At 41.5% G+C, this 27,992-nt stretch overlaps 1 protein-coding gene across 10 annotated transcripts in view; it reads left to right on the top strand.

Moving 5' to 3' along the window:
* The window catches only part of ERBB4 (erb-b2 receptor tyrosine kinase 4), a 1,202,068-nt gene that overhangs the window by 871,488 nt on the left and 302,588 nt on the right, over positions 1-27,992 (top strand). For all 10 annotated transcript variants that reach the window (XM_059727137.1, XM_059727134.1, XM_059727130.1 and 7 more), the window contains exons 6-11: positions 2,760-2,878; positions 7,447-7,588; positions 12,506-12,619; positions 16,333-16,459; positions 22,881-22,954; positions 25,967-26,057. In XM_059727137.1, the coding sequence (XP_059583120.1) occupies positions 2,760-2,878; positions 7,447-7,588; positions 12,506-12,619; positions 16,333-16,459; positions 22,881-22,954; positions 25,967-26,057 (667 nt within the window). The remainder of the gene's footprint in view (positions 1-2,759; positions 2,879-7,446; positions 7,589-12,505; positions 12,620-16,332; positions 16,460-22,880; positions 22,955-25,966; positions 26,058-27,992) is intronic.

Below are 27,992 nucleotides of genomic sequence, written 5' to 3'. Positions count from 1 at the left end.
TAGAAGATTTAGTACCTTTTTCAAAATCAGCATCATCTAGAGACCTAGACAAATTGGAGGATGGGACCAAAAAAAATCTCATGAAGTTCAATAAGGACAAGTGCAAATTTCTGCACTTAGGACAGAACAATCCCATGTACCAGTACAGGCTGGGAACTGACTGGCTAAGCAGCGGCTCTGCAGAAAGGACCTGACAGGGTTACTGTGGACAATAAGCTGAATATGAACCAATAGTGTGCCCTTGTTATGAAGAAAACTAACAGCATACTGAGCTACATTAGTAGGAGAGTTGCTGGCAGATTGGGGGAAGTGATTCCTCCCCTCTATTCAGCACCAGTGAGGCCACATCTGGAGTACTGGGTCTAGTTTTGGACCTCCCACTACAGGAAGGGTGGGTACAAATTGGAGAGAGTCCAGTGGAGGGCAACAACCCTAATTTTCTATGATTTAAGGATTATTTGATTGCCTTCTTAAGCAGCTACCCATCTTCAGGGGTATCTGGAAGCAGTGGTGTTGAGTGGGTTAACAATCAAGAGACCTAGAACCACAAAGAGTTCAGGAAGAGCACATGCCAACTACAAACACTTCCTCAGCCAGAGGAAGGGTATTTAAACTCAAAAGATTGCTAAGAAGAATTTTCCCAGCTATTTGATTTGGTCTAATAAAAGATATCAGATTCACCCAAGGAACCTTTTCTGTCTAGAATCACAAAAGTTTTAAGATGTGTCTCTGTTGTTACAGTTTTCTATTGATTAGCTCTAGGTGTAGACAACTCAGTATGCATTTATTTTGCTCTACTGGGATCCTAAGGCACTCCATGAGCTATAGAGGGAGCCTGGCTACTTAACTCTGAGTTTAAAGCAATGTCCCTTGGTCTTACTTCCTTGAAAAGCACTGTTCAGTTGCTAACTACTCATTCTCTGTTGCAACTCTTCTTCCTGATGCATTTTTGAGCAAAAATGGGCATGACTGGTGTGTTTTGTGCTGAACACTGGTGCTGTCAATGGTGTTTAGGCATGCACTGAGCAAACCTATTAGATTGCATCCTTCTGAGGACTTCTATGACTTGCCATGGATCCCACTGGGACTTAGGTAGGAAATGGTCACCAGCTGCTTTGACCTGGAAATGCACCATAAGCAGTTCTGCAGACACCCAGAGAATCACCAGGCATCTAGGGATCTGGGGATTTCATCTTTGTCTAAAAATCATCTTTTTACAAGTTTTATGAGTGTGGTGGAAGGATATTTGGGAATTTGTTGAATGAAACCTAGAAGCCTAGTAAACTTTTTTTTTTTGATGCCATGGCCAAATTCTAGTGGCAATGAAGTCAGTTTGTAAATCATTTGTCCTGTAGGTTGGCATGCCTTATGTAAGTGCTACAACAGCTTATATTTTAAGTGATATGGTGATATGTAATGAAGAGAAATAGAAGATAATTGGTTTGTTCCTAACTCACTGGGTCAGCTTAATCCTTGTTGTAAATTGAGATAATGGATATCTCAGAGGGATATCTACACTGAAAACTCACTATGACAGCAGGGGAGCCTGCAAACATGCTGCATTGCTCTGCAGGAGATGCCTTCTAAACTGGAAGCAGTGGAGACATTCTCATGGTTCTTCAGGTGGGCTAATTAGCAATGTTGAATGACAGCACTAATTAGTACCCTCTATGCCAATTAACCGTGTTACATTGATGTAGCTACTTTGTTTCTGCCTTGGTGAGACAGAGTAGTCTGGCGTGTTTGAGAGCACTACTGCCCGGCAAGGTTCTCTCTATACTGCAAGCTTACCTAAGTCAGTAGGTTTAAAATGGCTGAGCACAGTCATTATTCTGCAATGCATCTGCAAATCCATTCACAGAATCTAACAAAGTAGACTGTTCCTATGAAAGCTCATGTCTCTCTGAATGAGTTAGTCAGTATATAAGGTGTCTTCTGCGATTCAAGCTAGAGTATAGTATTTATGAAAGGAGGCCAAGTACTAGAGTGTCATGTTTCCAGATATGTTCATAGTTTAGGACTTGTATTGTATTCTGTTTAAACCTGTTCATCATAGTGACTAGGTAGAGGATAGCTAAAAATGAAATCTGGTTCTAAGATTACCAGACTGATTCTGAATTGCTACATATTACCCAGTCCTGTAACTTCTCATGGGGGAGGGGTAAGAATAGGGGCATTAAAACCCATTAATATCAAAATAGAAGGATTTTATTGACTTTTCTTTCATCAACCTTTTTGAGGATTAAAGCTTCAGTATTTCTTCTGACTTTCCAAAGTTAAAAGAAACATATTCCACAAACCCAGACATGCCTATCCTATCAACTAAGGATTTTCACATCCTTATGCAGAAGGGGTATTATAGAGGACATGAGTAATCTCTGGCTTGCAGGTAGTGATATAAAACAATCTGATTTCTTAATATTCTGTTGTCTGCTAAGTTTTTAAATGTGTTAGTAATTTTATGCCCTTCTTTGGTTTAAATCAGCGCTTCCCAAACTCTGACACATTGTGTGCCACCAATTTAAAATGATGTAACCTTAAGTACCACCAGCAAATGCTCCAGTTCATGCTTAAGTCCCACCAGCAAATTTTTGTCATATAAAGTAATTATAATAAATCTGTTAACGCATAGCACTGAGGTACCCATGCCACGGATTGGGAACCACTGATTTAAATAATTATTACATTTCTTGGATCAGTTTAAATCATTCTGTTTTTAGCTCTGATTCTGACACAGCTGGTTTCTCTGTCCTTTCCAGTAACAAAGACAGTGTGTGCAGAGCAATGTGATGGACGATGCTACGGGCCTTATGTCAGTGACTGTTGCCATCGGGAATGTGCTGGAGGTTGTTCTGGACCTAAAGACACTGATTGCTTTGTAAGTTTGGGAGTTTTCTCATTTCCCTCATTGCACCATCTGCAGTGCAAGTTCTTATGCTTTAATCCATGGAACTCATGACTTTTGTCAACTTTAATGTACTGCATGTAGTTTTGTAGATTTTAGATGCAAATTTTATCATTTTGTATTTTTCCATTTCATTTACATTACGTATCAATTTACATTACCCATTAAAAGATTTGTGAGATTTACAAATACAGATTGGGAACTATTTATATGCTAATCTGTGTGATTTTTATCTTTTACTTGTCTAAAATTAACTTTTATAGAAGGTAGGGAATTTATAGGAATTTGCCATCACAATTTAGGGTTTGTTAATTCTGCTTTGTATGCTTTTTCCTGAAAGTTAAGAATACAGATTAGCTTCTGTGATAAAGGTGTTTCCCAAACTTCAGTCAAAAAACGCAACCATTCATCTATGGTGTGCTTTGCAGAAGTGATATAAAGAAAGTAGTTTCCAATCTGCTTAACCTCCTATGCACACAATACATCTTTTTTAAACGGAAAGTTCTTAAAACAAATTAGGAGAGTTTAACTTTTCAAAACAGACAATCTAAACATATAGGCCATTGAACAAATTCATCCCATTTTCAGTCAGCTGTTTTTTATAAATGAGAAAGCAGCCTTTGCCCCTAATAATGAACATACTACCCAGACAGGTGCAAATGCTGAGTACATATTTAAGTTTGTGCCAGTCATTTCAAGATATGTTCTGAATGAGCTTAGACAATTCTTCAAGGACAGGGGGTGGCGCTTTCATTGAATTGGGAGCTGAAATTTTTGAGGCTCCTTCAAAAATCTGTTATGTAACATAAGGAAAACCCATTAGTAGATTTTTGGCACGCACAATCTTGTATGTTTTGTATTATAACAAAATAGATAGTAATGAGCTGTTATAAAGGTATGAATCAGAGCTGTTATCTGTGTGTCACTGGCATGCAAGTCTCTGAGTAGTAGGTGCCTGTGCTTCTGTAGCCTACCTAAAAGCTCCATCCTGATGCTACTCTGTGGATTCAAGTAGTTTGGGAATGCAGCATAGTGACAGCCATGACTAGTTAATGAAGCAGGCAACAGTGATTATTGCTTCATTGAACCTTGATGAAAGATATATACTCAGTGCATACAGACATTCAGGGAGGTTAAGGATAGGTTACACTGAGTTATGTAATGGGCATCCAATCTAAGGTAAGTTGGGATGATGAGGCTAGTTGTGGGGGGTCAAGAGAACAGGGGCAAGTGGAGTCCATGGAGGGTTGATGGTATTGGAGGGACAAGTGGAGTTTGTGGGGAGGATCAAGGGAGCAAGAGGGGTCCATGGGGGTCTTTGGGGGGATCAAGAAGTTAGTGGGGTCCATGGGAGGGGTTGGTGGGGTCCAGGAGGGTTTAAGGAAATTAGAAGGGCTAGCAGTGTCAGTGGGGGAGGGTTGGGGGACAATGGGGGGTGCTCTCTTTCCCAACCCCTGGGACCAGGGATTATTTTTATCTCCCTAGCTCCCCCGCTCAGTCCTAGATGAACAACAACCCACCAGTCCTGCCTGCCACTTTCCCCACCCTGTCTTACTTCCTCAGCTGCCAGCACTGGCAAACACTGGTAAAACCAACACCAAAAGTGGCTTGTGAGATGAGGGGTTGGGCGGGCCTGTGAGGGGGTAGGAAAAATGCAGCCCTGGGGCTGGCATGGTGCTGGGAACTGTACAGAAGTTCAGCTAAGTCAGTCTCACTGAACCAATTGCAGGACCCCATCTACATTAGACTACCTCTGAGGTACAGTTAACTTAGATTGGGTTGGCCATTTTTAGACCAGTCTATCCTTCCTGACCTTCTGTACAGTTCACACTTAGCTAGACCTAACCAGGGATCTAAGTGTAGGGTTTGTACCTGGGTGAACTAAGTTAAATTGGGTGGCCATTTTAAACATTATCTAACCTCCCTCTAACCTCTCCAAACATCTGTCTGTACACATAGCAGGCCTAATTCAAAGTTAAATAGAATGCAACAGTCGCTGCTCCCAAAGATTTTATGAAATAGAGCCCAGGATAAAGGAAGTATTACTATATCCCCATTTCATATACGGAGCAACTTGCTCAAGTTCCTGTCAAATATCTGTGGTTCTGCCCATGGACTGACCCCAAATCATTTGAATCTTTATCTGTTGCATTGTGCTCAAAGCTATCTTCCCTGAAATCTTCAAAGGCCCTAGCAGTATTGTACTAGTATCATTAGCACCACAACACCATGAAGAAAATATAATTTCTATTAGGTATTGAATACTTCACATTTTTCTGCAGCATCATTGTAGCAATTATGAAAATGTCTTTGCTAAAAATCATGTTGGCATGTTTGTGCTGATCCAATGCAAAAACGCCTAAGGGTTGATTCTGATTTAAACAAAGCTCCTAGAGTAATGTAAAGGGTAAATCAAAACCTTTTCATTCTGATTATTTTCCTTTCATGTACTGGGCAAGAAGTAACACTTTAGGCTGTAGTGGAGGGCAGATATAGACACCAGATTGTGGTTTTGTTAAAACTACTGCTATTTACTTTTAACTAACTTGAATGCCTTAATTTTTCTATGCATGCTGCTTTGCTTTCATATGCATATAGGTGCATTTAGAAACAATCACTGTAAGTTTTGCATATGTTAGCGAAACAATTATAAATGTACACAAAGTTTTACAGTCATAAATTAAAACTTCCTGAGTCTTCTAGATTGGATTTTAATAGATTCTTCTTGGAAGGTGTCATTTCCTTGAGTAATGTTTCATTGGTATGCCTCATTCTGATTATGCATTTACTAAGCCATCATCAGAGGATTGTCATGTTTATGATAAAGTACTTGCTAAGACAACAGTGGATATAGAAAATGTGTTGAGGAAGCAAAGTAAATTAGTATTTATTAATAAACAAAACTATAGTTTATGATGCATTAAGAAATCCTTTGGCATATTATGGCGGCTTCTGAAAGCTTGTAATATCATTGTGTTGTAAATATGTGTTTAATTTTGCCAGATTAAGTTCACTCATCCTCCTCTGCACACATTTTGAACACAAGATAATATGCATCTCCTGACATGACTGTTTCATCATAATTACTTGCAAGGTTTTGAAGATGCTCTCAGGTCTGGGGTTGAAATAAGTTTGTGAAATACAGCTTTTCTTTTAGGGCCTGATCCAAAGTCAATAAAGTTAATGTCAAGACTCTTGACTCTCTACCTTCTAGAAGTTGAGTTAGATGGTGTTGGGGATTTACAATGGTATAACATATATCAATTTGTACACTTCACATTAGTGTCCAGAGAAGATGGACAGTCATCTCTCTAGAGGTAGCTACCCTCAATAGGTGATATTACCGTGCCTTGTAAGCAGATATCAAGAGATGAGTTGAACAGGTAGCTGCTATTCAAGCCTGAAATTGCCCAGAGTTATGGGCATGTGACTATACACCAGCATGCAGTTATTCCTGACTTTCAAAGAGACAACTTTGCTTTAGATTGGAGTGCCTTACATCAGTGTAAAGCTGTATGTTGTGTGTCTGTTCTATATTTATACTAGTGAAAAGGCACATTAGACTGGTATAAATATATTGTGTTTTCCATGGGGAAACATCATCCTGTACCTATGATTGCTAAAGATGCGGACAAGAGCAGATCGGGAATGTGCTGGAGTAGCTTGAATTGTTTTCTATGCAGAAACATTTTATTGAAAATTGAGACTACCCAGGATTTTCCTGACTCAGACAATTTGCTCTCAAAGTTTGTTCCCAAATTGTAGTTAGTATAATAGGCAGGACACTAGATTATAAAAAAATGCAGAAATCAGTGTTTTCTTGAATGGCAATGGCCAGCCAGAACAGTCAATTATTTTTTTTACATTCTTCTACCCTTTTTACCTATCTACTTGAATCTTTATTTGTCAGTGCCTTGTCCTCTGTCCAGAGTATGTGGTTGAGTTGAGATGTTGAGAGATACAAAGTGCTATTTTCTCTTCTCAGTGTGTGAAGCAACTGACCTTGTTAAATTTGTTACTTAGGGAAATGACCCCCTCCTGTGCTAGCTTAAAGAAAAAATTGTATCCCTATTGCTGCCTAATTGGGAGTTTCAGTCCTCTCCTGGACTTCAGATTCCTGCCGTAAGAGATCAGAAGGTTGGCCTGCTAAAGCACAGATCATTAGTGCATGTTCAGCCGGACATGACCAGCTTAAATAGCAGTTCACTGTTGGCAAATTTGGAACTGCCTGTCAAGTGTGCAATTAATTTGTTGCTAATGGTGAGAATAATAGTGAAAAAATGTTTCCTTTTATAAAATGTATTTAGATTGTTGCATTTCCAAAGTGATGTTTTAGGGGCTCAAAATGTGTTTTAGAACAAATCCATGTTTTGTTAAGATCTTAAGAAGAAACCTAAGTGGAAAAACAAAGCTTAAAAACCTTGCACCCACGCCTAATTGCCACAACAGTACCTCTGTAGTTAGTGAATAGACTGGGTGCTGGTCTAAAGTATGTAAATCGAGATAGCACCACATGCTCAGTTTGATTTCTTATATTTCAGGCTTGCATGAATTTCAATGACAGTGGAGCGTGTGTCACTCAGTGCCCCCAGACTTTTGTCTACAATCCCACCACCTTCCAGCTGGAGCACAATCATAATGCCAAGTATACCTATGGAGCTTTTTGTGTCAAAAAATGTCCACGTAAGTTACCTGATGCCTGCTTTGTTCCCCAATATCGGTGAAGTGCATGGTGTGCAACTCCTTGTGAACAAAACCCTTTTTTTAGAGACTATTATGAAGTAATGTTACGGTTGGAGCTGAATGAATAGCCTGATAGGTCTAATCATTCCAACTCTGCTGTTTAGCAGTAACAGTTTGAAGTTATGTGTTAATCAAGCAGAATGACATTTTTGGAAGCTGACATTTTGCAGATGCCCAATAATAGAGCCAACATTAAAAAAAAACAACCCATAAAACTCCCACAAGAAAAAAAAAGCTGTGATTTCACTAGTTTTCAGACTTTGTCTAGCACTCAAATATTTTTGGTTTTATTCAGTCTCCATAATCTTAGAAAGTATTCTTTGAGTAATTCAGAAGGCTATTCTAAATTAAAATGGTTATGTAGGGGTAGGATTTCAGTTTTAGTAAATGACTTGTTTATACAAATTATGTGTATGGCAGACCTTATTTACTGAGGAGGAAAATTTTCTTCCCCAAACCTGATGCTGTCTAGCTAGTTCTTATCCTTCTTCTTCCTACTTCAGAAGTTAGCTGATTTGCTAGCCTTGCATCCAACCTTTTACTCTAATGTTGAGGTGTTTAATAAATGTGTTGTATAATAGTGTACTCTGAAGTTACATCTCTAAGGAATATGCAGTATTGGTTTGTACCTTAGTACTAGATTCAGTGAGATTCTGAACACAGTTTTTATTCCAGACCTATCAGCTAGGTACAGTTGAAAATAATAGCCATCCTCAAAAACATTGGTTAGATATAAGGAAAGGAAAAATACCGGCCCTAGGCTACAAAGTTATTCCCTTTTCCCAGTCCAGCATGTACAATAATTGGACAGGATCCCAGCCAAATTCCCCTTGAGAATTAAATCAGGAGGTCAGTTAACATATCCACTGACTCCACTCATAGGTACCAGGGAAATATAAATAAGCCATTTGGCATCAGGTGGTAGATAGATAGTAGGGATGTGTGAAGCTTCAGTAGCTGATTCAATTTGGAGGAGATTTGGCCTGATTCGGCAGCCGAATCTCCAAATCCAAATTGAATTTGGAGACCCATTAAAAGGTCCAAATCGAATTGGAAGGCTCTGAATCAATTCGGAAAGATTCAGAGATTTGGAAGGCTTGCAGCAAAGCCTTATGCCTGCATGAGGGGCTACCATCCCTGCTATTTTCATCCCACTGTGGCAGAGCACCTTTGAGGGTGCTCGCCACTTGGGGGCTCCCACAGGCTCCAGTGGGAGCCTGCTTTGGAACAGCAGCAGGGGAAACCCCCTAGGTACCATTTAAAGGGGGAAGGTGTGTGGCAGGCCACTGTTGGTACCTGCCACTTTAAGACCAAAGCTAAGCAGCCAGCAAGTGCTTGATTAGCGCAGCCATTTTAGATCTCTGGCTGCCTATATAAAGAGCTCAGTTCCTTGCTGGCTGGGAAGGCAGCAACATTGCCTGGCTTCAGGGCTGTTGGAACATCCTGGAGGTGAGGGAGGAGCTCTAGGGGATGGTTAGGAGGCTCTTAGTCCTGGGCATGACCTAAAACTGCACCTTTCTAGGAGTGGGTGGTCTGGTGGGTCTCTCGGTGGCGTGGGAGCCCTCAGGAAATGCCAGGCCATTTATCACCCCAGTGAAAGACTGGTAGGGGTGCCTTAACCCTAGCCCTCACCTTCAGGTGGGTTTTGTGTAACATTCGTAGTTGGGGGCCAGGCACAGCTGAGGCCACCTGAGCCTTGTGGGGTGCAAGACCCTGAGAGACCCCGAGGAGGGGGAGTGGAGGCCAGGCAGAGCTGTGGCCACCTGAGCCCTGTGGGGTGCAAAACCCTGAGGTGGGAGAGTGGGGGCCAGGCATGGATGCAGCCACCTGAGCCCTGAAGGGGTGCGAGACCCCAAGAGGGAAAGTTGGGGCCAGGCACAGCTATGGCCACCTGAGCCCACCAGGAACCAAAACCCCATGGCCCCAAGTGAGGGGGTGGTCTGGAGCCCTGAGTGAGGGGGACAGAAATTAGGACCCCAGTGAGGGGGTAGCCTGAGTGAAGGAAGCTGAGATCTGTAGCCCCAAGCGAGGGGACAGTGTGGAGCCCCGAGTGAAGGGGGAAGAGATGAGTAGCCCAGAGTGAAGGGGGCAGTGTGGAGTCCCAGTGATAGGGTAGCCCCAAGTGAGAGGCGGAGACCTGGAGCCCCTAATGAGGGGGTCGATGTGGAGCCCCAAGTAAGGGGAGCAGGCCCAGGTAAGTCTTTGGACACTTGAGGCTGAGGTTTGGGCCAGAGGCCGAGTGAAGGGGGCTAAGATCCAGAGTGAGAGAGGCAAGTCCTGACCCTGGAAAGTCCTCTACTGCGAGGAGACCAAGTGTGTGTTGAATGTAAGATCTCAGGGTAGCACCATAACCTGCTGCTCCAGGGGGGGGGTGAGAGTCCCCTGTGAGACTCTGGAGTAAAAGTAATAGTGTAAGGTACCGCAGCTCCCCACATCCAGGAAGGTGGACCCAGAGAAAGTGTGGGGCTAGTGAGGCCGGAGGTAGAGTACCCCCTTGACTGGTCAGGGCTGTGGCCAGGACCAGAGAGGTCAAAAGGGCCAGAGGCCCAAGCCAAGGGATGCCCAGAGCTGGGGGCCTGGGGTCCTGCCTGGCCTTGGAGGTGAGGCCAGGGCCTGTGTGGCTGAAGGTCCTGGGGGGACCACGCCCAAGAGGGGAATAGCTACAGGGAACTCAGCAGCCTGAATGATGGCAGAGTAGGCCGCCTGAGTGGAGGGATCAAAGGAGGGTCCTGCCAGGAGGATTCTGGAGCCCAGTGTGAGGCTGGTGTGACAAACATCTGGGTGCCATCTGTGAGGCATGGGCTGTGGTGTAGGGAAGGTTAGGAACCGCAGATAGCACCCCCTGGCATTGAAGCATAAAATGAACAGCCTCCTGCCTTAATTAACAACTATTAATTAATTAAGAACAAGGCATGGCAGGAGAGTCAGGTGGGTGGCATGCCCAATGGCAAGTGGGGAACCTAGCACTGTGGCTAGGCGGGGAGCCCCACTTTGCCACACCCACTCTGCCTTAACACACACAAGTGATACACATTTTGCTTTGAATGGTTTGAGGTGCATTTTCACAGAAACCCCTGTATCTATCTCCTTGAAACTTGGCAGGCTTTATGCCTTCAGAAGGGAATACCATTCCTGCTGTTATCATCCAAATCTGCAAAACAATGAGAAAGTTATAGGTATTTTAGTGATTCCCCATTATAGTCTATGGCCAAATCTCTGAATTGGCCAAATTGAATTGGGACAGTGATTCGAATCACCAAATTGAATTACTGTCCCTCCAAATCAACCAAATCCATATCCAAAGTGAATACTTGCTGCTTCACACAAGACCAATAGATAATGATTCTTTTTCTTTATAGAAGGGGATTACAGAACGTTGCCACTGGCCTTCTCTGAGCCATCCGGTCCTAGATAGGGACATCTGTATGCTTCTGAAAATATTATTGAAATTAATCCTTTATTTTAAAAGGTGCCTAAGTAGGTTATAAATAAGCACAATTCTCTGTGGTAAGTCAGCCAACATATGCATTCTTATCTCGTCCTCATAATTTCTGACAGACTGTTGTCCATTAAAAAAGACAATGTTTAGTTTTTCTTTTCCTCTGTCCACCAAGATCTGTATTGTCTTATGCTAATCAAAGCATAAGTATGATAAGAGAAAGAAAAATCTTATAAATGGAACCGTAATTCAGCCCAAACCAGACTCAGAATTTCAATTTGTACAGTATTCCCCATAGTTGTAGTAGGGAAGACCACAATGATTGTCAGAAATATTAAGTGCTGAAGTAATGTTAAAAGCAAGGGTTAGATTCTTCCACCTTGTTTAAACTGAGGATACGTATTACTTACCAGAGTAGTCCCATTGCTCTCAATAAAGCCTCCACTAGTTTAATGATGCCCCTTATACTTGCTCATTATGAAATAAAAGTTAATTGGCATATAGGCTCTTCCCTCCCCTTAAGTCTTTATTATTCTTTAATAATTCATGATTCTTCCCCTGAAAGTTTAAGACATTTGAAATTAAGTCGTTTCTAGTGCTTCTTTCCACTTGTGCTCCTCTCATGAAAAGAAACATGGGTGATAGGTATTGTAGGCATACATCTGCTTTCACACAGTCTTTTTAGATCAAGACAGGTCATTTTTCTCGGTGGCAGCCTATAAACCTATAAGTATATAATGGCGTGCACTGGAAACTGGGAGAACATCTCTTCACCAGGGCACCCCATAGGAAGACTAGGTTCAATGGTAACAAACTCTTGGAAGACTATTTTAGGCTAGACATAAGGAAAAACTTATTTACTGTCTGAGTCACCAGGGCCTGGAATAGATTCCCCCCAGAGGTGGTGCAGGCACCTACTCTGGTTTCCTTTAGGAAACACTTGGATACCTATCTTTCTGGGATCATTTGACCCCAGCTGACTGCCTGCCCTTTGGGCATGGTGTTGGACCTGATGATCTTGCAAGGTCCCTTCCAGCCCTAATGCCTATGGAATCTGTGAAATCTATGAAATTTCAGTATTTGGATAGAAAAGAAATCATCTTCACACCATTTGGCAAAATGGTAGTGGATAAAACTGTTAAAATGTAGACTTAGTGTAAATCCTTAGTGACTTAGGTTCTTAGGAGAGCTTCAGTCTCATTAACTTCCATGGGTCTTCACCTGTCATATTTGATCCCTTTTTGCAAATGGGATTTAAACCCCCAAATCACTTAGGTGCTTTTGACATTTTTACCCTCTATTAAAACATTAAGTCAATAATTAAACTATTTTTATCTTCAGAGGGCAAAATTACCAGTCTCAAGATTACATAGTATATTGACTCATTTTGAGTACTGTCCTTTTTTTTTCCCCTCCAGATAACTTTGTGGTGGATTCTAGCTCCTGTGTACGTGCCTGTCCTAGCTCCAAAATGGAGGTTGAAGAAAATGGTATTAAGATGTGCAAACCCTGCACTGACATTTGTCCTAAAGGTAGATGCTAATTTATCATAGCTTTTCTTGGAATTAGTCTTCACACCTGTACTGCAAAGCAATTTTAAAAAAACAAAATGTTATTCATTAATAAGTTTTACAATATCCAGTAGCAACAGCTAAAGGACATTAAACTATGGTGGCTAAATTTAATGTATTTTAGGTTTATCACTGTGATATGTTAATATGGATAACGTATGCATTTCTTCTTTGGGAAAAAAGCCAAGACTAGTATATTTTATAAATCCTTTTTAGAGGAATAAAAGTGTAAGGGTTTTGTTAATGGTTGCTAGTATTAATATTCATACAAGTTGAAGCTTATCTGTGGGAAACATATAGGGAAAAAGTTCCAAAGCCCTCACTACTCACGGGGTACCTGCAGACATTTAGGGGAGGCACTAACTTACGGTGCTTTACACAAAGTGCCATGAGTTAGAGCCCTTCCTCCCCAGCCCCACCGACTCAACAGATGGGTCAGCAGGACTCAAGCTTGCCTACATCAGCCCTGGCCAGTGGGCAGGGGTGCTCCAGCAGCCTCTCAGGGAGTTGCCAAACCACTCCTCTCCCTAGCCCCAACCCTCACCCCCAGCTCCAGGCATGGCAAAGCTGAGCCAGCAGCTGGGGTAGGGGAAGGGAGCCCCCCTGCCTCATGGGACTCCCCAGCTTCCTTGACTGGAGTATTGGGGGGAGCCAGGCTGGGACTGGCCTGTGAGGTGGGAGGGGGCTCCCTTCCTCTATCCCTGGCCTGAGCCTCTTGACAATGGCAATGCACAGCTGTTGGTTGGGCTTTGCTGTGACTGGAGATATGGTGGGGGGGCAGGTGGGGTAGAAGAGAGCCCCTTTGCCTCATGGCCCCAGCCTGACTCCCCTCAATACCCCACCCCCAGCTCTGGCCATAGCAAAACCCAGCTGGCAACTATGTGCTTCCTCTTCTCCTTCCCCCTCCCTCCCTTGCTACAAAGGAAGGAGACTCTCTCCTCTCTGTAACAGCCCTGAGGGTAGGACTGGGCTGGTGCCGCTGGCCATGCAAAAAGTTAACCTTAGAAGAACCTGAACAGAAGTTCCCTAACACACTGTGCTCTAGAGCACCTTCTGCTAATAACTGAATTATCAAGGGTTAGTTTTTTGTGTGACCATCCATTGTAAATGCTCTGCAACCATGAACATTTGTTATGTAACAGCTGTAGAGTGTGTTCAGGTGTCGGATCATGTGAAAAATATAACTTGTATAAGCATCCACTAACTGTACTGTTATCTTTATGGGATATCCCACACCTCCAAATACAGCTTTTGGGGGTTCCATTTCCTTAAAAGATTGTTCCTGACCTTGAGAAAAACAAAATGCTCTCTCCTTCCCTCTGGTGGAATTGAAAGAGGTCCGAGACTCTTTCTCTTACCAGGAAACTTCTGAATGTAATGCCCATTCCATTTGCTTTACCAATAGGTCATCAGTGGGAGGGTCATGCATATCTTTTTCTTAATACAAGATACCAGCAGCAGTAGGAATAAAACACTACCTGTTTTCCCCACCACCAGCCTGTGGCATTCTCCTATACCTGTTGTAATAGAGGCAGACACCAGATGCTTCATGTAAAGAAATGTAATAGACAGGAAGCAGGTCAAGCCCCAAACAGTAATGCCACAAGGGGTGGATGCAAACAAACAGAAGGACCTCTGCCTCATGCTGATTTAAATGCAGATGGTCTCATTGAATTCTAAACTGAATTCAATATTTATTTCTTGAGTCTAGATGCAATAAATAGCTCTTCCCCAAATGTATACTTCCACATGCAGGCACACGTGTGCACAATTTTCTATTTGAGCTCATAGCCCTACATATTGGGAAGGAGGAGAGTGATAATACTGTTATCCTTTAAACATGTGAGAGGGGCTCAGATACTGAAATTATAGGAGCCAATGTAGGAGTCTAATGTAAGTAGCTGTCTGTGTTGTCCAGTTGTAATCAGGGGACACTGTACCCAGGTGACTAGCGTATTTGCCAGAGCATGCAAGTTTTGAATTAAATGGAAGGGCCTCACTGGAAAGCATCTAGCTATATTGCTAACAGCTGCATAACAACTAACAGCTTGTTTGTCAGTTGGATGCTCAGGAGGAATAAGGGAAACATTAGCACTTCTTTCTTAAAGGGCAAATACCTAAAAATCCATATTTTTTAGACCTTGAAAAGATTGTTTTCAGGAATGGGCAAATGTTCTGAACCCAGGGTATTCAAACTTTTGGGGTTGCAGGCTGAATGAGTGGTGCAGGACCAATCCTCAGGCTGGATTAAACCCTGTGCACCAGGATCAGGCACCCCACTTCCTCCCTTGGCCCCATACCCCTGGATTAGGACCCTGTGCTGCAAGATTGTGGTGCTGTGCCATTTCCATCAGCCACCAGCCACATGCCCCACAGTCGGAGCCTGGCACTGCCTCCCTCAGCTGTATACCTCCCTGGGGCCTGTGCCAAAAGATTGGGACCCCTCCCTACTTTCCTTGGCCCGTGTTGCCTCCCTGGGGCCCTACACTACTGGATCAAGCCCCATGCTGCCTCCAGAAAGTCAGTGTGTGCCAGATGGGCCCCAGGCTACCTATGCTTGCCAATCCAGCATACTATCTTGCTTGGGACCTTCCAACAAATCTAAAAGTTTGGTGGCAGTGGAATGGCAATTGGTACTATCACTTCTCCCACCACCCAGTTTTTGGACTTGTAGGGACCCCTGCAGGCTTGAGTGCATGGTCTGGGGGCTGGATGTGACCTGGAGGCTGGGAGTTGAGCATTAAGGCTGTTACAAAGCTTCATTTGCTGATTCAATTCAGCAGAGATTCAGCCCGATTTGGCAGCCTAGTCTCTGAATTGAATCAGGAGACCCTTTAAACCCTCTGAATCGAATTGGAACCCTCCTAATCAATTTGGAGAGATTTGATGATTTGGATATAGACACAGCTTTAAATATTTTTTCTACATACCTCAAGGTACCAGGCGGCTCGTGAATGCTGACATGCTGGGGCGGATAGAGCATCCCATGGGAGTGTGGTGGGGTCCCTAGCACGCTCAGCAGTGGACCTGGAAGTGGACCAGAAGCACTTCCGGTCCACTTCTAGGTGCACCGCAGCGCGCACAGGGGACCCACCCCCCCCCCCCAGCTCAACGACTGGTGCCTTCTGGGTCCAGGGTTCCTCCCCATGGCTGATCACTGAACCAGTGGGACATGGGGAGCATCCCCCATGCACTCAGTGGTGGACCTGGAAGTGGACCGGAAGTAATTCCAGTCCACTTCTGGGTCTGCCACAGAGCAAATGCCCCTCCCCCCCCAACTTCTGTGGGATGCTCCATCTGCCCCACCATCTTAGTATTCACGAGCTGCACCTGGTACCTCAAGATATGTATAAAAAACATTTAAATCTGTGTCTATGGCCGAACTGCTGATTCTCTGAATTGGCATCAAATCTTCAGATTCAGGTGAAATGAATTGGGACAGTGATCCAAATCAACTAATTGAATTGCTGTCCCCCGATTCAGGCTGAATCAGAATCTGAATCCAATATGGCCTGTTTTGCACACCCCTATTGAGCATTCCTGTTCTGAACCATTAATAGAACCATTTTGCCCATTTCTGGAGCAAATAAATTCTCAGGTGAATAAACAGCAAACACTTCTTGATTAACTGAACATTTTTACCAGCTGTTTTCACATGTTTCTTGTTCTGGCAGCGTGTGATGGCATTGGCACAGGGAGTTTGGTGTCAGCTCAAACTGTGGACTCCAGCAACATTGACAAGTTCATAAACTGCACCAAGATCAATGGAAACCTGATTTTTCTTGTCACTGGGATTCATGGGTGAGTCCAAAAACTTTGTGGCAGACTGTGGTTTTGCAGAAGGAGGGAATTAATTGTGGACATCTCTGACTTGTGGCTTCTGGAATGGCTGATTAAATAGAAGCTCCCAACTAAATTGGTTTTCTCTTCACTCGGTGAAGTGATGATTCTGTCAGCTTGATACTTATATTCAGCTTTTACGTAGGAAAGGACAAAGAAGAAAGTTTGTGCTGAGAAAGGGGAAGACAGCTGGGATATAAGATTACTTTATGAGACCCTGTGACTGGATTGGAGGGACAGCCTTTCAGAGGCTGGGAAGCAGAGAATGGTTTGCTTCAATTGAATTTCTTATCATGAACTAAAAATGACCTTATCTGCAAAATGTGGATGTATATCTGGGAGCAAATCCTTGTGGCTCCACTGACTATGACAATATACATAAACTGAAAAACTTCCCAATGGACTTTGACCATTAGATAAGTCATCTATGAAATGCATATTCAGGTGTGAGTTGCAAATACCCATATACCAAAGAGTGCTTAGATCCAGTGTTTCAGTTTATACATATCTGTATTTTGCATCTAAACACCATTAAAAGCTCAGGGACAACTGAAGAGATTTTTTTAAAAAGTAAAGTTTGACTGACATCTAAATTTTCCCACTCTTAAGGAAAAAATAGTTATAGCATATTTTTAACATATAATTGAAAATGTAACCTCAACCAGCACTTTAGATTGTATTTAGATGCACTGTTGGTTATAGTTAAGGTCAGTATCACTGTAAGAATGGGCATCTTTTTTCCACCTGAGATGCTTCTTGGACAAAGAAATTCTCTTTTGATACAGCAGTGAAATACAAGGCATCTACCAGCTCTATTGCACTGTCTGTCATCCATCCTGAAAGGATTAGCCTTGGTAGAATAAAAGTATGATTAGATCTCCTTACTAATTCAGACCTCCTGTGAGCATCAATCATCAGCTGTGGTGAATTAAGTTTGCCACTTTGAGGTATAGCATTCCCCATTAAAATGAACAAAGTCCTACAAATGGATGAACACAGCGAAACACTTGGAATGTTTTTCTGTTATGTCAGGTACTGCAGCTATTTTCGCAAGCACTAACAATAAATACGTATTCAATTTTTTCTACCGCTGTATAGCTTTCTAACTGTCAACTTCTAGCATCTTATCTGTAGGTTCCTTAGAGTTTTCATCACTGGATGTTGAGATCTAATATCTTGCACCCCATCCACATTTGGAACTTCACATCATGGAAAAGATACCATTAACTGAACTGCAACAAATTAATATGAAACTGATTGGATTTTTCCATAGTCTTATATATTCTGATATCTAGAAAAATAAAGTTGCCAATGGCAAGAGATCTCTCTCAGAGTATGTTTCTACTGCCTCTGAGACATGGGGTGTTGCTGCTGTGAAAGCAGACCTGCACATTCACTCTCTTCTGGCATGTACCAAATACCAAAATGTAATGCAACTGCCATTAGTGTGGAACTAGGCACTCACATATAAAAAGGTCTGATAATGACGCTGAAAGTACCCTAAGTGCACACCAAACAATTGTTACTCTATTCTTTTTTGGCATGTGGCATGTACAGAACCCAGTTCACGCTGGTAAACCTTAGTATGTCTCGAGGGTATAGATTTGCCCTCAAACTGCTTGACAGGGTGAGGTAAAAGACACCTGATGTCCTGATACTTGGATTGGATATCAAGCTGAAGTGCTTGTTTACTTAGAGTCTCATCCAAAGCACATTGAAATCAGTGGAAAGTTTCCCATCAACTTCAGTGGGATTGGATTAGGACTTTAAAGGTCAATGATTATAAGCCAGCAAATTTAGGTTATGACTACATAAATGGTCTTCTAATCTTTCAAAGCAGGGACTGTGGTGTGAAAGGTTAATGCAGCATGGGATAAAGGATGGGAATGGATAAGGAACCAGATCAAAGTGATTTAAAGAAGCTCTGTTCTAGATTTAGGTAAGCACTGGGTGCATCTACATGTTCATTAATGTGCCATTATTACAGCATATTAAGTTTAGTACATGTAATAACACCAAAATAATGCACTGTAATTGGTGCTACTGCGTATTAGCACAGGTGAACACTTTTAGGTGATGCTTAATGCCCATTGGACTAAAAATACTGTGCATTAGCACAAATGAAAGCTTTTTGTGTGCCACTTAATGCCCATTGGACTAATCTACTGCTCATTTAGCTCATTAGCACAATTTTTGCCAGCCATGCTAATGCTTAGTAGAATTAGTCTAATGGGCATTGAGCATCTCATGTAGATGCGCCCACTGAGCAAGATATTGCAAGGCTCAATGCTCTGACTTCACACTGCCTGAACTGTAGGAGTGGCCAACCAAGGACCCAGCTATAAATTTGTTAAATTCACATGGTAGGTAGAAGGCTAGTCAATTTAAGACAGGCAGCCACAGAAATTTACAGGAATCTGAACATGCCCTATGGCTTAGCTGATGCATTAAGTGAAATGTAATTTTGAGTATTAAAAGGGAATTAGTTGCAAAAATGTAAAGCAGAGTTGTGAGATGAATCACATTAATGAACCTGTCTAGCATAAAGCAAGAAATGTTGGCAGAAATGACCTTGGAACAAAACTGTATTCTTCAGTGAAAGGATCCAAATTATATTTTATTTAAAAAAAATAGAAAAGGATGAGTAAAAGCTAAAATATTTTGTCCAATGGAACAAAAGCTTAGAGCATTAATGCTGAAAAAATGCAATGCTCTAAACAGCATCCTGTGTAAAACAAAAGAATAAAAGGTCTAATACCAGTCTTGGGCATCTCAATCAACTTAGTCTTTTGCATCACATAATAAAACATAATTGTGAACTGGAATAGGTTAAAATAATATGTCCTGTTGTTTAAAAGCAAAACACATTTGAGAATTAATTAAAAGCACTTTATAGTCTTGGGTCAACTTTTTTCAATTAAGCTTATTATTAAATTTTACAAAATACATTTACAAAAAAAAAAGAAATTAAAAGAGAAGGGACACCAATTATACAAATGATGCTTTAAATAATTTGACAGTATAGAGCAATAATAATGATGTATATTTGCCACTTAAATTTTATTTATGGAAGTTGTTTACATGTACTCTGGATAAATTCTATCCTTTTAGTTTTAGAAAGGTTTTACTTAATTTTGTTTGTATTTTAGACATAAGCACACTCAATATTGTAGGACTATAAGTGGCCTCTGAGGAGTTGAGGGATGTTTTTGCAGCGAGAGAATATTTTTGAATTGCAGATGTTAAGAAAACAGTGTTTATTTTAATGATCTTTTACCTAATAAACTACAATATGCTCATTGCTCATTTAGGCCTTGTACAGGCATGCATTTGAAACACTTCATATGCCTTTCAAAGTGTGAGCAGATAAAAATGGTGGAAATATTTCAATAATAGACCCGTGGGAAAAAAACTTTATTTAGAAGTTCAAAACACTTCAGAATGAAGTGTTTCCTATTGTCTGTACACATTCTACAGAGCAAAATGATGTTCCACTCCGACAATTCTCTGTTTTCCTGCTGTCAGACCACAGCTTTGAATCTGAGCCCTTGGGCTGACACTGTGGCTGCTTGTCTTGACCTGCTCCCCATAACTAGCCACCCAGACTGGTCAAAGTCAATGTGAAACCTTCAGTAGGGCCTAACCCTCTGCCCACTCCCTGTTACCAGAGTGTCTGGCCTAAGTCCACTTCTAAGACTCTGCTAAGACCCTCCACATCTCCCATATAAAATCCTGATTTGGAACAGGAAGTGTCTGGGCAACAGGTTCAACCTGACCCAAGACTGCTTTGCTGGTTCTGCTACATTAGCTCTCTGCATCAGCTTCTGGGTTCTTGATGTGGCTTGCCCTCCAACTCTGCCCTCTGCTTGATTTCCTGGCTTCTTGGCGTGGCTCTTCCCTAGCTCTCAGACTGATCTGCTGGCTTCCTGACCCTGCTTGTCCTCAGATCCTACTCACGTATCCTGGCCCTGGATGCACCTTCTTTTTTCCAGTAAAATTATTTAACCTGCTTAACCTGACAACTATTATAAAGTGGAAAGAGAATCAAAATCAACCCCCCAAAAAGGGGGCAGGGAGCGGGGAGCAGAAACCAAAATCACTGAGGGCCACAGATATCTTTCCACCCACTGTAATGGATTTTAGATAAGCTTCATTGTCCTTTATCAGTATTACTACATATTTGCTTCCTAAGTGCATGGGTGAAGTGAACTTCATTAATATATGCATAGAGAAGTAGTTAGCCTGCCTTCTGCCTAATATATGTATGCACCACTTAACATTCAGTTTGAGATTGAAAAAGCATTGGACAAGGCAGGATGAGGCACCTTTGCACTTCAAGAATGGTATTTCCTGCAATAAAGTATCTGGAAGCTTTGTAGTTTTCAAAAATAGTGTTCCTTGAGAAGACATTTCAATGAAATGGCTTGCAAAATGTTAACTTATATAACTATTAGCACCTAACATTGACAATAAGCCTGGAAGTTGGAAATGGAAATTAAAACTAAATGGCACCTGCAGCATAGCATACTAAATGGGAAGAATGCATCTTTATCTGCAGTGGGGCCCTTCAAGGATTACTTTATTGCCAGCGTTGGAAAAGAAAGTATAGAAAAGAATATGAGGCCATTTGGGACAAATAAATCTTTATCCCTTTGTCTGTTCTTAGAAAATCCTCAGGAAGGAAGTCTTCAACAAAAAGAGGGCTGCACTACCATGTAGTAAATTATTCTTTGCTTCTTCTAAAAAAGTCCTGAAACACTGTTTAATTTAGTAATAGCTTTGGTACATGGGATATTCAAAGGTCACTGACGTCATTTTTTGGGAGGGGAGGAAGGGAGAAGGAAGCATAATTAAAAATGAACGAATAAAATGAGTGGCCTAAAAATGAAGTGCAATGGGAATGGTTTGGGAAAGAACGTATGTATTATCCTACATTTCAGTAAGCAGATCAAATAGCTACACCAGACGCATTACCTTCTCTTGTTTATGGGTTTGAACTGTAATTTTTTGTCCTTAAAACCTCCCTGACATTGAGATTTCAATGTTTTATATAGCAGCTTCATTTTTATCAACGAGGGATTGGGAGGGGGTGGGGAGGGGGGGTTGTTTTTTGTTTTTTGTTCTTTCTCCTCCTTGATGTTAATGGATTGCAAGAGAAAAAAAATTCTATTTTTATGTTGAATAGTCAAACCTGTCATCTACTTTTATGAGAGCCCCAAATTGTTGAAAATTAGGTTTAATGTTTCTGTGGCCCATTGGGCTTTATGTTAAAGATTCCTGAATTCATTTCACTCATACTAACTTGGAAATGCTCTCCATAAAGGTTAGAAGTGACCCCATTACTCTATTACTGTACTGAAGTTTGAGGACATGGCTCCAAAGGCAGCATGTTTGATCATCCATATATATCAATTCTAAGCAATTTTCCTCTTGGAAAGTCTAATGAAAAGATGTTGGGAATGCGCACTTCACTTCTACTAAAGTTGTTTTCTATCCCAGGCATATTAATTGAAAATACAAACATCCCACAGCACAGTATCACACAAGACCTTTTTTCTTCATACTCGTGAAAGGTCACTTTTTCTGGGTTAGCCTTTATATCTATTTTCTTCCACAAAGGGGTCACAGCGTAACAAACTTTCTTTTGCATTTAGGGGGTATTTTCAGAGCATTCTCTTGTTGTACTACATTAATATTTATTTGCCTGATGACAGGGCTCATGAAATGAAAGTCACTTGTACCCTGGCCTACTCCAGCAGCTGCAGGACTGATTTAGGGTTTTTTTACGTGGTTTTGTCTGCTTCAATTTGGAGGTGAAAAACTTAACACAGTTTTGTGGGGGTCCTGATTTTCAAAAGAGTTGACATTCAACACTTTTTGAAAACACAAATCCTTTAACTTACTTAACAGAGCCACCCTTACGTCACTGGTTGCTTTTGAAAATCTTAGACTACTTTTAGTAACAACTTTAATGATATTAGTATTGCTTTAACAGTCATGGCATTAACTCATTTTCAGCACTATATCTTGAAGATTAGTTTGAATGAACATCCCCATACCGGTTGAGGCCATGCGTATCAGTGGCTGAAAATCCACTGCATTTCATAAATTTAAATATTTACCAAAAATTTTTGTAGCCTGATGGTTCAATATGCTGAGCCTCATCTCTTGCTATCAGTATAAATTGGGAAACGTAAGGCTACAAACTCATTCAGGACTTTGCAGTATCAGGAAGTTTAAAGAAATTGGAAAATGACTTGGTGTATTTGAATGGCTAAAAGCGAAGTGCTGACATTCTGAATAGTGCTACTTCATGAAGAAGTTTTATAACCTTGCTCATTTTATATTCAGAACATTACAATGTGTCCTTCTAATCTTCCAGGGACCCATATCACACAATTGCAGCTATCGACCCAGAGAAATTAAATATCTTCCAAACAGTGAGAGAGATAACAGGTAACACACAGTTCTGATGCTATATAACTTGATCTCTTTTCTCATTTTGCATTTGTCTTTGACATTTGTTTTTATTTGAAACACACAGAAACCTTTGGATACAGACAGTGCCATAAATTTGATAAACATTTAGCCAAATCCATACCAGTTGTTATCCACAAGTGCATTTCCTTCATTTCAGTTAATGCAAAACATTCTCCAATTCCGGGGTTTTTAGAAAGAGGGTGGCAAAGAGATGTCAGGACCTGATTGCTAAGTAGGATGGAGATCCTTGCTACATGCCATCAAGATGGCAACCCTCGGAGGACTTTTGCTGAAAAAATAGGGGCCACAGCATAGAAAACTGTTGAGGAATTCTGCTCTAACATAGAGGTTTAATTTTAAAGCATTTCTACTGAGGAATTAAGTAAGTGTTTCCCATCTGTGTGTCACACTTTCATAGGAGACATATGACTAGAATTCCAACTAATGCTCCATGAACTTGCATCTTGTTTGCTACAGCTTCATCTTGCAGGGTTTAAGAACTCATTAATGATGAGTTCTCTTCCAGTTATTCTTTCCAAGATATTATATACATAATTAAGGAAAAGCAACAATCATGGTATGCACATAAAAATGCTTCTGGGGGGAAGCTCTTCCTATTTTTAATTGACCTTCTATTACATGGCTCCCTAACCTTTTCACCACTCAATAAAATGATGCAACTTGTATCCTAATTAATATGGAATGTAGCCCCAATTAGTCAGTGGGGTTACCTGGGTAAAGTAAATTCTGACTCTCACCCTAACTAGGGAAACATCTTAGATAACATAGCCCTTGTTTCAACATGGTACTTAAACATGTGTCAGAAGTTAAACACCTGAACAGTCCCATTAAAATTCACAGCTTTTAATCTCCTTGATTTGAGGGGGATTACTCAGGCCATGGACAGATGTTACCTTTGCATCAGGACATATGTGTTTTTCCCAGCACAAAAAGTGAGCATATAGGCATTCAAGCAGTGTATGGTGGAAAAAAAATCAAACTGATGCTGTCATAAACTGTTAGCTCTTCCCAGCTGCAACTTTACTGGAGAGCTGAGTTTTCCAGTGCCATGTGAAATGCATGTTCAGTTTCATGCAGCATAATTTTGATTGCTAGGATGCCAGTATCCTCTGCTCTCTCTCCCCCTTCCACATGTTGCAGATAGTGCCAGGACCTGGTTACTAGGGACCTACTTAATTCATGGTTTCACAGATTTCATGGAAATCATGAAATCAGGCATTGTCCACAAAATCTACAAAAAACCCCCCCCAACCCGAAAACAAAAAACTTACTAAAAATACAATGCTGGCTTCCCCGTAGGAGCCAGCAGCTCTCATAACTATTGTGGCCTGGCCTCGCAGCCCACTAGGGTGTACCCAGGGGGAGCTGCCAGTACAAAAGGGAGCAGTCAAGGTGGTGACCACCCCCCGCCACTTGCCACTGCCTGGCAGAGAGAGATACCTGTCATGTAGCCCCACTCCTCTCTACCACAAGGGCTACACGATGGGCAGCCTTCTAGGCCAGTCAGGGATGAGGGATGGGGCTGCATGACAGACAGCCCTCTTGGTCAATCAGCAGCAACAGGCAGGGCCACCAGGGCCCTTGGCCAATCAGAGGCATGGGGGGCGGGCCTTGTGATAAATCCATGAAAATGGTGTCTGGTGCCATGGTCAGCCCGTAAAATCTCCCATCTACCACCTTGATTTGGATAGGTTCCTACTGATTACTAGGTAGGAGAGGAAGTCCTGGCTACATGCCAGAAAGATGGAAGAAGGCCACTGGAGATGCTAATTCCCACCACAGCTTGAACCATCTCTGCACTGTTCAGGTGGTAGTAGGAATTCCCCCAACTTCCCCCTGCTTCCCATCTGCTCTCTTTGTTGATCTGCCAAGGGTGGGATTAGGGTTAGGGTGAGGGAGTCCCTGCCACCACTGCTAAAACCTGGTAAGAACTGGGGCTCTGGCGGGGGAGGAAAGCAGTTCTGGCCTGTGCAGGCCCTGCAGGGCAAGCTGTCCTTGGTAGCTGCTGCCTTTCAGCAGCTACCATTTGCTCACTGATATCCTGCCTCCTCCCCCAACTGAGAAGAGGGCAGACAGTCAATTATCAGCCTCCCCTGTGGCAGAAACACCCAAGGAGCAGTTCCCTATTACCCTCTGGCTGGAGATCTTGGATTTAAGGTGACTTTGTAGCTTTCTATCCAAGGGACTGGAATGTCTGTATGCCCTCCTTTTTGCCACATTTCCCTAGCACTTCAGATTTCCTGGAAAGTTGCAGCAGTGCGATTAAACACCTGCCCACAGCCTTATGCTTGGAGTTAGACATGTCCTTAAGAGCTTTGTTGAATCAGGGTGATAATGAACCATGGTGCCATGTGTGGTGCCTGTGAGATGCTGCTTCTTCCTGCTCTGCAGGGCACTCCTACTAAGTAGTATACTAGTGAAGCAAGGATACCACTCAATCCTTGGTGAGCTGTGCACCTGACCCTCCAAGTCCCTCAAAAAATGATATGGTTGAGTGCTGCGGAAGTTATAATGTCACAAATTGAAATTCTCAGTCATTTCAAAGCTCAATTATTTTACTCAGTTTCTCTATAAAAAAAAAATATTAAACACACATTAACAAATCCCAGCAACTTCAGTTCCTAGAAAATTTGATTCTGTCCACTGCCTTAGACTAGAAAAAGGTGGGGAGTTGAGGAAATATGAACTGACTGTGTCTCTCTAGCTTTGTCCTAAATTTGGCTTTGGACTAGGTGTGAATTTCCTAAAACAACTTATGTACAGTCCCTTCTTTGTTATGTGCAAGAGACTGCACTGCCATGTCTTACTTATTCAAAGCTGGCGTCCCATATCATTCATTACTTATGTATTCTGCTTTCCAGACCTTTGCTCTCTCTTTATTATGGAATAATCTATCATAATTCAAGTACACAATAATGTAGCCTCAGTGGCTGAGATGATGGGACATTTCTGTCTTTTTTTCCTTAGGTTACCTGAATATACAGTCATGGCCTGAAAACATGACAGATTTCAGAGTGTTTTCTAACTTAGTTACCATAGGTGGGAGAGCCCTTTACAGGTAAGATTTGCCTTTCTCTATTAATTTAATGATTTATACTGTGCTATTACTATTTAAATATTATAATATAAATACCATAGAGAATAAAATCCCTCAAGAAGACTAGTCTAATTATAAACTTTAACTAGTTTTTCACTTAATACTAGTTACATATACACAGTTCCTGCACCTATTGAGTTTATTGATTTCAAAATGATAGCTTACGATTTTCCACCAGAAAATAAATTTGTTGTAAAAAAATTACTGTTAATGAAGGAATGTACAGTGTGCCCAGTCTAGCAGTCATGTTTTAAATCTTTCACGTGTTTCATAGATTTCATAGACATTAGGGCTGGAAGGGACCTCGGAAGATCATCGAGTCCAGACCCCTGTTAGTTGGTATCACTAATTTGGTATCACTCATAATCTACCATTCGGTAATGTTTTAGCATAAGCTAAACCCACATTTGAATATGCTAGCTCAGATGCTATTTGAAACTCCTAATGCATGCATAATATTGTACATCTTGCTTCCTAAACATAATAGAAGTAAAATGCAAGAATGATCACTGAAATGCCTGTACTTGCATATGGGACTTGCAATAGCTAGCTAGTTCTACTTTTACAAGTGGTATTTTGATATGAAAGCTGATATGGAGAAGTCAGTGTTAGAGGGAAGAAAATATGGTGAGAAATAATGGGGAAATGAAACAATATATCTGTATGATATATACAGTAGCCTCTCATTCCCAATTGCACAAAATGTTGTAAATCTGTCAAGGGATTCTGCTGACATCGTAAACAACAGTCCAAGTAGATTATGAATAGCAGTGAAACCTTGAGATTGAATTACAGCCCTGTATCCAGTTTTTGAAGCAGTGATTTTTATTTAGAATAGCTAGAAAACAATTACAACCATTCAAAAAAAAGTAGATAATACCCAGAAAAGGGATTTTGGCTTCATTCATTTGCATCCATAACATAATATGCAAAGGCATATCTACATTGTACAGGTGAAGACTTACTCTTGCTATGAGAAAGAAGTGAGACAATAAGATACTGTGATATAAGAAAAAAGTATGTAATGGCAGACTGGAGGTGTTTCATTAAAGCTTCCAATATTGTTGGAAGAAATAAGACTTTTAATCTGACCTGAAAAGAAGACTTAAATCCATTTTCCATATCATTCTTTTACCATTCTCTCCTTTGTTTATAGTCTATCTAGCCCAAGATTAATCTCCCCTGTACCCCTTATTTTTTTATACTTATGAGCATAGCACTGTAAATTTAAATAGTGAAAATAGATGAAACTATAGCTTGTATGACTTTGTGCAGTAGGTGCTACAAACATCCAATAATAGTAGTGGCATGAACATCCTTATCCCGTTACCTTCCCTTACCATAATCTTACAGCACTGTCACGTTCCAGAAGACAAATTGGCAGGGCTCCTCTGTTGTCTCAGGGTGTGGACAAATGTAATATTTAGAATGTTCTAAATACACTTTAAATCCCAAGAATCCAGATGCTCAGGCCACTTTGGACCGCTTTAAACTTCCCAGAATGTTACAAAGCATGCTGGTAAAATCAAGTACTTTTCTGAACCAATCCTCCTTGAACTGGTTCAGTGGACACAGAGCATTCCATGACTAGTTAGCCACCCAGCTCCTCACCCTCTACTCCCAAACCCTTGTAGGGCAATGGAGCTGCTATGTGATTTAGCCAGGACTGTACTACCCAAAGATCTATTGCCTATAGAGACCACAGTGTGCAGGGATGGGGAAAGTGCAAAGCCTCTGTTTCAGTTTCACTATTGTTTCAATGCTAGGGATCCTGGGCAGGAGGCCCAAGCTTATTTGGTGGGGAGGGGAAGACAGGTTCTAGAGGGAGGGTCTTTGTAGTCCTCTGCTTGTGGTGGATGGATGGTTGTGCCTGTAACAGTAAACCCCTGCTGGGTG

Source organism: Alligator mississippiensis, chromosome 4, assembly GCF_030867095.1.
Source record: "Alligator mississippiensis isolate rAllMis1 chromosome 4, rAllMis1, whole genome shotgun sequence".
In the NCBI taxonomy this organism is placed as follows: Eukaryota; Metazoa; Chordata; order Crocodylia; family Alligatoridae; genus Alligator; species Alligator mississippiensis.
Note: the sequence above shows the minus strand (reverse complement) of the source record. Positions and strands in the feature narration are given on the sequence as shown.